Source organism: Chaetura pelagica, unplaced genomic scaffold, assembly GCF_000747805.2.
Source record: "Chaetura pelagica isolate M959 unplaced genomic scaffold, ChaPel_1.0 scaffold420, whole genome shotgun sequence".
NCBI lineage: Eukaryota > Metazoa > Chordata > Aves > Apodiformes > Apodidae > Chaetura > Chaetura pelagica.
In genome coordinates this window covers 676,363-685,891 of record NW_009951919.1, presented here as the reverse complement: position 1 = coordinate 685,891, position 9,529 = coordinate 676,363, and the positions used below count along the sequence as shown (strand labels likewise).

Here is a 9,529-nt window from a genome sequence, read left to right as displayed (position 1 = left end):
AGGGAAAACAATTTAATTTGAACTGTTCAGTGAATAACTTAACATTACTTCTCCTGTCTCCTCCCCTTTCCTCTAGGTTAGTACAACTGCAGTCTTTAGTAGCAAGTGTCACGTTTGTGTTCTCCAAATAAACCTGAATTCCAGAGAAGCTCTTAAGAGCTCCTCTTCTCAGCAAAGCTTTGTTCGCACAGATAAAGCAAACCAGGAAAAAGAAATTCACAAGTGTATGATTTTTCTATCCAGTCACTTATTTGGTGAAAGAGAGCAAAGAAACTCTTTCACATCCCTCACTGTGAATTTTCAGCTCTGTTTGCTTTGACTTCTTGTAGCTAAGCCAAGGAATAAAAAAAAAAAAAAAAAAAAAAGAAAACAACCCACGTCTGAAAATTTCCACTAATGAATTCCAGGCTTCTGGACTGCAAAACCATCTGCTTTCTCCCAAGTCATGTTGTCAACAACTGAACCCAGCTGTATGAAGGACAACAAACTATAATACAGTTACTCATGTTTCTACACCCCCAAATTTGTAGGCTTATTGAAGTACATTAGAGAAACCCACTAGGTTCAATTCAAGACTTTGCTGCTACCTCTGCCTTTGCAAAAGCCCTGGCCACACTGGGCAGACAGGTAACATAGCTGGCCCATCTTCACTGATTGCACAGTCATATAAGAAAGAGCCAGCAGACAGTCAAGCTCACCACCAGGGTTTTTATAATCTGGCTTGGGAGGCAGGGCAGGGATGCTACACTTGAATGCTGTTAAATAGCTGAGTCTCTCCTGTTGTACCTGGGTGGCTCTGCAGCTCTCAAGGAGACATTATTCGTGTAAACAAGAAGACAGACCATTAAGCTTATGGTGTTTGTCAAACCAAATCATTGCAGTGACTTTGCAAACAACTGGACAAATTCTTTTGTCAAGCTCTGAGGCTCCCAGTGACATCCAAGTCTGCTAATTACTGTGTGCACTGCAAGGCAACAGCTTGCTTTGCTACCCAGAGGTGCTGCTGGCTCCATGGAGCACCCTTTCCATGAACAGCAACCAACATCCACCATCAGCCATTTGATGGAAAGAATCTGATTAAAGCACCAACACCAAATCCTTTCCTCCTTAGGAAAATAACATTGCATCTTTAGTGACTTTGAGAAGATAAAGGCCTTCACACTGTATCTTACCTGCAGACACCAGCTCCAGCAGCAAAGGACTGGGCATCATCTCTGAGACTCAACAGCAAAGGCACTAGGCTGAGCCAGTTGTCAGTAGCCCACAGCTTCCCACAGCAAGTTTTTTTTCTTTTTCCTCCAGGACATAGTTGCTGAGTAAACTTTCTTTAAACACACACAGTTGAAGTGATTGCTTCTTACCTTCAGTCCAGTGAATACATCCTCATCAACTGCAGAGTCATATAGACACTGAAAGATCTTCAACCTGAGGCAAATTAAGTTTTTGCCACATCTAACTCTGGTACCTTTTAGAGCTCTATCCTTAAGTCCAACTTCTTGCATTTACAATTTTTAAGAGAAACACAAACTATGTAATATAATAGAATTAATAGAGGTATTTCAATGATCTAATAAGAGGGCAAAGAGAGCTGATACTACCGAAGGTTTCCAACATCCTCCCCTGTTCTCTGGACAAACTCATAGGATGCTTTTGACTTTCAATTTACTTCATTTCCTTTCTTTCAGCCTTCCTTTTAAAGAGGCACAGGGGAAAAAGAGGCTTTGAGACAGACATTTAAAAACTAAACCCACATCTTTAACTTAAAGCCTGTCAAATATGTTCGCTCAGAAATACCCAGCAAAGCATAAACAGCTCATTCTTCAATTATTACAGCCTACCTGAATATATCTTGATAAGTGGGGGGAAACCACAACTCAGCATAGAGCTCATCTTTCCTCCTAGGAACAGAGCTCCTATAAATTTCCATGAACAGGAATAAATACTATTTCAGTTATTTTACAGACTAACAAAATCCAAAACCCTGTCCAAGTCCTCTTCCTCCTACTCTGTTAATGGCATTAAACCACAATGCCATCATTGCCTTGAGCCTGGTAAGTCCCTATTTAGCTGTTAGTACTGAACCAACTTCAGCTTCCTTCAGATTGATACATCTAAACATACAAAAATCATTGCTCCTTTACATTCATCACTAGCCAGATACAGTTTGAGAGGTGGTGGCAAAGACTAGAGCCCTTAAATATAGCCAAACATTACCCACTAATAAGAGAATTTCAGCCACACAATAGAGTAATTTACCTGATCTTCACCAGCTGAGAGCAGCTGAGTTAATTCACAGATGGAGACTATAAGTTTTTCAAGGAGAAAAAAAAAACCCAAGCACATGGCTGCTTTGGGAATCTTAGTTCCATTTTCCATATGGGTGGCTAAAGGAGTTGGGATGAGCTCTGAGCTTTCAGAAACATGAGTTACCTTTGTGAACGTTGCATCCATCAGGCTGTTCTGAAAATGACTGAGAGGCTCCCACAGTAATGCTCCAGACAAGCAGTGACCTGTGTTGTACCCTGCTGCACCAACCTGCTGGTTTTGCCTCGTGGCTGGCAGGACCTGACCCCAGGGTTATCCCATGTATCCCTTGGGTTAAAATAAGTGAGAATGAAGCTGGAGCCAATTTCTTCCTTTCTTGTTCAGCCTGGTGGTTACTTGGGTTTTATTGCTTCTTATCAGCTCCTGGCCAGGTCGTCACTTACTTGCTCCAGGGCTCACTGCTGGCCTCAGGGAGTCCCTTCCCACTGATAATTACATCCAGTGTCTGTGTGTCTGTTCATGCTCGTATCTGTCCTTAGACAGGCAATCAGCTGCTAGGAAAATTCCTAAGAAAGCCAGTCTTTCTTGCTGGAAGTTTCAAAGCACAGAATTGTAGTGCTGGGGACAGAATGCACACTATGTACCCTTGGTAGGCTGGGGTAAGGGCTGTCTTTTATAGGCTGGGATCTCAGATCTGTGCAGGTGGTTTTTAATGAGCAGAAATGTACATGGGATAGATTGTTCACAACACTTACAATTCAACATTTGTGTTTGGTTTTAAGAGGGCAAAGCATTTGCAGAGGAGATAGGACTTGCCAAATATCCCAAAGAAAACCAGAGGCAGTACATAATGCTGAGGATGGAGCCCCTGCAGTGTCTCTGTCCCAACCACCAGATTTTCTCTCAGCTCACCCTTGAAAACAAAAGGTGATTCAATATTTCACTTTTCCATACAAGAAGTCTCCCAGATGGACTACAGAGGTAGGACCTGCCCTTTACATTTTTAGCTTATGAAGACTCTAACTCTTCTTACCTTGCAGTTCTTACTTATTGGTGTGTTATTCAGCACTTAAGAAAACACTTCCAAGAACAGATTGAATGCTTTTATTGCAGGCAGCAAAAATAAAGGAGCAATTCCAATACCCTTCTCTTCTTTACCTGTTCTTACTGTCCTGTGATATGCACTGCTAGTGAAACAGGACCAAAATGCAGTAAAAATTTATCCTTCTTTGGTAACCTCTTGGCAACAGAAAGAACTAAAAAGTATCCCCTGAGTAAACTACATCCAGTTCTTGTTCCCCCTTTATTAAAGAATCACTTCTAATACATAGCTTTTACTGAGAACTTAGAGGAGGTTTCAGTAATGTTTGTCTTTTCATGAATCTGAGCTCTGTTCACTGGGCAGAAAATTAAAAGGCATGTCTGCAAAATTAACAGGAAATACATCCTTTTCTGGCATGAAAAATACAATCCTTTCTACTAAATTTGGCTTATATTTTAAAAAGCATGTTACACGGATGGAGATTCTTTAAAAAACAAATTAGCCATCCTAAGCTAACCAAGCTTTCATGGTGCCAGTAGGACAGTAAGATACCAAATAAACTATCCACCAATATTAGTTGTATTTTCCCTTTTCTGTCAATATATTGCTTGTTGGTTGATTGTGTTTTGTTTATATGGGCATAATTGTTAGAGTCATAATACTGCAAGGCAAAGTTGAGCCTGTGAGTTTCTGAAAATGCTGATTTCCACTCTTTGCAGTACAATATTTGGGTCAAATTGATTCTACAGAAGAAATTTCAAAGTGTCAGAATACAGAAACAGCGAATTAGAATCTGCTTTTTCCCTAGGTGAATTATCTGATTAAATAGGATTTGTATCTCTTTGAGCAGTCAAACTTTTTCAGAAATCAATGCTCAGCCATTCCAGTATCCAGCCAATTAATGGTCTTTCTTGTGCTAATAGCAACCAAGTGAATAGATTTTTTTCTGTTCAATAAGATGATGTGTTCATTCACCTTTAGCCTTGTGTATGGAAATAGTTAGGTTCCTCTGCTCTCCATATTTTTATTCAGGAGAAGAAATAAGCTAGTCTTTTGATCCTCTACTGCTCAAAATTAAACTAAAGCCACAGAACACTTTTCCAGATCTTTTGTGGTAAAGCAGTATCCTCTCTGTTGGTAACCAGCCTTTCTGCTTCCTTCCACAAAGTGAGACATCAGAAGGACACTGCTGGGAGAGGAAGCTAACAAGGGGAAGGTGTCTTCAGTGCAAATTATTTCCTTCTTCAGTCCTATTTAGATATGTAAAAAGCTTCCAAGAAAATGGCTCAGCACATGCATTATATTCTCCAGCACCCCCGCTGCTAGCAGCTGGATGCAGTGTTTCAGCAGTCACTCTTGTAGGAATTATAGGAGCAATTTGCAGTAATAGACAGTAAGTACCCATGGATATAGACTAGGAGCCCAATTTTGCAACATAGGCACCCCCCACACATGACTTCTCTTTGAAGCACAATCCCACTAGTTAAGATGCTGAAGCTCCCAGTCTGTGAACTGTTCAGAGCAGGCTCTGAACAGCTGATTCCCTGACCTTCAGACAGTGCTATGAAAGCAGCATGTACCCCTTAAGGGACATGAAATACCTATCGAGTCAGCTTTCTACTTAGAGGGGTCTTCAAGGTGAACCCTAGAACATCAAAACTACCCTTGAATGGCCTGACCTGGAAGATGTTCAGATGATAAAGCAGCTGCCTAATACATCTGTTTGACCTGATAATGTATCTGACAGAAGGAAGAGGCAGTTCCTTCTGCCAGAAGAGCTGTAAACCCTCTCCCAGATGCCTGCAGGTACATTCTGTACCCCAGCCAAACCCATCTCATGCTCATGTTCTCCTGTAGTCCCTCTAGCTCTTCCTTGCATGGATGCTCTGTGTTATCCCTTTTCAGTGCAGGAGAACAGATTCAGTTTCCTAGTCTCTGCCAGTGACCAGTTCCTTGAAACACTCTGGGTGAGCCCTGTGAGTTCAGATGATGAGGGCTTGTCTGTACAAAATGCACCTGGCTTTATCCTGTTCTTGCTGAGAGTTTCTTTATCTCTAAAGCAAGGCTGAATGATTGTGTTCCTCAGAAAATCATCTCAATATTACACTTATTTCCCTAGCTTTTTTTTTTTTTTTTTTTTTAAGTATTTTGATGAAATCTAGTCTGGAAAACACATGACTATGCCAATTACATCTCTGAATGTTCTGTCTAGTGAAAAGACAGACAGAAAAAACGTAATTCCTTCCTCACTACTCACTCTGCTCTCTGCCTCTCCCCTTGTGCGTAGAAACTTAGTCAAGTGATGGGATCATGTGCAATTTAGTGACAAATACAACTGAGCTAATGCAGGAAGAGGTTGTATTGAAGATGGGAATGACATGTTGATGTTGTTGTGTCAAGTCTTGCACTTCTGGGAATTACATCTCTTGATTTTCTACAATAAATATAAGATCAAGAGTCAAGCTGAAGCTGAACATTGTGTTTTCTACTTGATGTTCCCAGTGAAGACCAATAGTAGAAGGCATAATTGTTTGTATCATCTCATTTGGCAATGACGGGAAGTTTTAGGATTCTGCATCAGAAACGGATCCTAGAACACAGCTAGAGAGGTCATTTCAACTATCACCATTTTTAGATACTCAGTTTGAACGACTATCACCTCTGTAATACCTGGTTTTAGCTGTAACTCCAACTCTCTAATATCATTGCTGCCTTTGCAGAAAAAGGTTGTTAAGATAATGAGGATCCACTTTTTAAACAAGATATGAGACAATAGCACTAGATCTGAAAAGCCTCTCATACAGACACCAGGTTCACAGCAGGGTGAGCCATCTTACCAGACACTAATTGTAGCAGATAATGACTTCTTCAACACAGAGTTAGATTTTGGGGGTGGTAGAGCTGGCATTGTGACAGCTCAATAGCCTTCATTTGCAATGCAAAATCTGTCAGAATTGTTTTTTTAATCTGACACTGCAAATTTCACAACAGTTTTGACCCTCATAAAAAGAGTTTTCTTCTTGATCTTCACCGTTTGCCTGAGCCAGTCTTAAACTTTCCCAGCAGGCCACACAGATGAAAATAGGACAAGATAGTAGGTTCTGCTTTCTGTACAAATCCAGACTTGAACATTAGCTGAACTATATTTGCTGGAGGGGAAAAATTGTTGATTTTTTCTTCTTCTTTCCCATCTGTTTTTCTTTTCTCTGGGTCATCCATCTTAGCATTTAATCCTAACACTCTGAGCAACAACATCAGCGCACACATGATGCCACCAGTGAGGTAGGGTTCCTATCAGGAACATCAGCAGCAGTCAGAACTTTACCCTCTGAGCAAAGTTCCTCAGTGGCCATCTGAACATTTACACTGAATGTTTTCTTTTTCAACTTCCACCAAAGAGTGTTTGTTTTCATCCACTCCTTTTATTTCCTCAGTAGCAGCAGAGACATTTTGAATAAAGTAAAGCGGATACTTCTGATTGTTTGGATTCGGTTCAAGAAGGACAGATTTATATGTTTACCCTGGAAATGACTTATTGAATCATATTTGTGAGCAGAGCCAGGGAGCCCCCTTGCCTCCACCTCCCCCAGCCAGTCCTCAGGGCTCTGCCACAATGTGGTTTTAATTATAAGCAGGAGCCACAGCAGCATTTTCTTCCTTACTACAGTATTTTTCATTTTCAGGCTGGAGAACAACTAGGAAAATCAACCTCTGTTAAGGACCTGATTAAATTTATCAGGGGACAGAAATGTATGTGTAGTTGTGTTATATATGTGTAGTTGTGTTAAAGATGTGATGGAGGAGGGGAGTGCAGCCTTACCCTGTGTGTGACTGTAGTGCAGCAATGTGATATATAGTAAGGATTCATTGATAATGGACCTCAGGGCTCAGTTTGGATCTTTGCTGTGCCCCAGGATATTGCCTGCAGTTCAGGCATATTTATTCAATTTGGCTACTTTGGTAGTCAAGGAACTCTTCTGCTTGCCAGCTCACCACCTCAAAGCAGAAATGATAAACTGCTTCTAAAAAGATTAAGACGTTGAAGAAATTCCTCTTCAGTTTCAGCTTTCCTTGGGCTTTATTTTTTCCTGCCTTCAGTACATGAGGGTTAATCAAATCCAAGATATCTCTCTTGTTTCTGTCACACCACTATAATGCACTCTGGAGGAACACCAGAACATAAACGTTCACTTATTGCCTGGAGGGTGAGAAGACAGAGGTCCCATGGGTGAAGAAATACTTGCCACTTTTTGGTGACAAAAACATTCATCCCTGTAATTTGCTGAGAGACTTTTCTTTTAAAAGGCTTTTTTTGCCAGCTGCATTCATGTCACATTTGCTCTGCCATGAGGGATTATAGCCCAACTGCCTCCTCAGCAAACCATTCCTGTAATTATATTACCTGCAAAAATAGCTGTGGCACCAACAGAGAGATCCATCTTGTGCATTTCAGCCCCTTTCACCTCAGTTCCCATCTGTGCTTGGCACAACACTGGCCAGGCAAAGGAGACAGCTTCCTGCAGCCCCCAGGGGTCCATGGGTTGCTGTGAGCATTTCAGCACCATCTTGGCCCCATGGAATTGTCCTAATAAATCCTAAAAATAGCATCAAGGCTTGGAGTGTTTTCTACTGCCACAGCCTGTCAATATAGATCAGTTTGAGAGCCTGATACATATCGAATTACTGGTGTTAGCATCGTGGTAGAAGAGAAAATCCACAGGCTGAAAGAAAGATCTCCTGTTACCTTCTTAAGAGGAGAAGAAATGAAGGGCTGTAGGGCAGAACTGCTCTCTGACATGTCAAGTTACAGCCATGGGAGGTTATCTAAAACATCCACTGTTGATTTGCATGACCATGGAAGTTGACACTTCACACAGCAGCTTTGATGGTGCCTTTCTTCAGCTTTCTCCTTTCCTTTTTCATCTCTCACTCATTCAGGATGAGCTAATTTAAAGGAAGCTTTCCTGAGTGATATCCTGTTTTATACAATATTTTTACTTGGACCCTACCCAGAGCAGTCAGTCGTGAGACATGAGAGAGTCTTTGATGCATGAGACACAACAGTCACCTTTCCACAAAAAGAGACATTCTCAAATTCACATATTTTCTGATACTTCCTTTTCAGCTGTGGCTTTGCATGAGATAACCCAATCCCTTGTTTTTTTAAAAAAACCACAAAAACTAGCATATATATAATGACTTAGAATATTGAGCAAGGAACCATTTACCCCATCATAACCACTTGAATCATCTCCAGATGTACCTAGAGCAACCCTACCATGTTAAATGAAAATTCTAGGGCAGAGAAGACCAGCTGCTGTGTCTCTGACAGGAACAGCACTGCAGAAGCTCTTCTGGAGACACATTTTCAGTCTAATAGTAAAGCTTGGAGCAGTGTGACATTTCTTGCTTTGGGTGGGACAAATGATACTTCATTAATCACTGCTTGTTTTGGAGTTACATCACTGTCTATGAAACTGAAAAACAGAGTATGCCGTGTAGTGTCAGTAGGTTTGACCATCAAATTACGCAAGTGATCAGTAGCAGGGGACTGGAACAAGCCACCCTCATGGGTTATAAGGTCCAGTGCAGTTTTTTATCCAACCTTATGTCCTTTTCCATCTGAAAGTGGCTTTGTCTAAACCACCCTGAAAATGACACAGCTGAAAAATTGTGTCATTGAGTTCTGCTTTACCCATGATAATGTTGAATATGCTGTCTGTCCCAGCAGAAAGGCTTCTATTTTTCATGTGTTAAAAATCAGACATAGAACTCCTAGAGCGAGGCCAGTTATATTTGTCAGTGATATTTTAAACAACCAACATTAGGGATTTTTGAAACTCGCCACAGTCGCGCACAGGCAATACATACCCAACACTCTGCAAATTGCCATCTCCTTTCTGTCTTACAAGGCAAGACTGGCCGTTTTCAGTCATGGTCTTTGCCCACTCTGGTATATTGCTCAAGTGCAGTAAAATTAAAACCAAAAGAATGGATGAATTCTTTGAGGGATCCAAGTAATGCACCGCCGGGCACCCGGATCCAGCTGGCTGCCCATTGCAGCAGGGGGTCCTTGTAGATGTGGGCTATTGTGGAAGGAGCAATTCTGTATACACAGCAGAAAACAGGATCCTGCAGCAGATGCTGGAAGTTTCTTGCCAACCCCTAGCCTGGAGAGGCCAGCTGAGCACTTGGAGATTTGGCCAGTTCTTGTTCCTGCTG

The 9,529-nt window shown here is 41.4% G+C and overlaps 1 protein-coding gene across 1 annotated transcript in view; it reads right to left on the bottom strand.

Annotated features, from left to right (window-relative positions):
- GFPT2 (glutamine-fructose-6-phosphate transaminase 2) overlaps window positions 1–7,872 on the bottom strand; it is a 34,223-nt gene extending 26,351 nt beyond the window's left edge. Inside the window, exon 1 of the mRNA XM_009995610.1 lies at window positions 7,710–7,872. Coding sequence (XP_009993912.1) covers window positions 7,710–7,872 — 163 coding nt within the window. The remainder of the gene's footprint in view (window positions 1–7,709) is intronic.
- Between the last annotated feature and the right edge of the window lie 1,657 nt (window positions 7,873–9,529).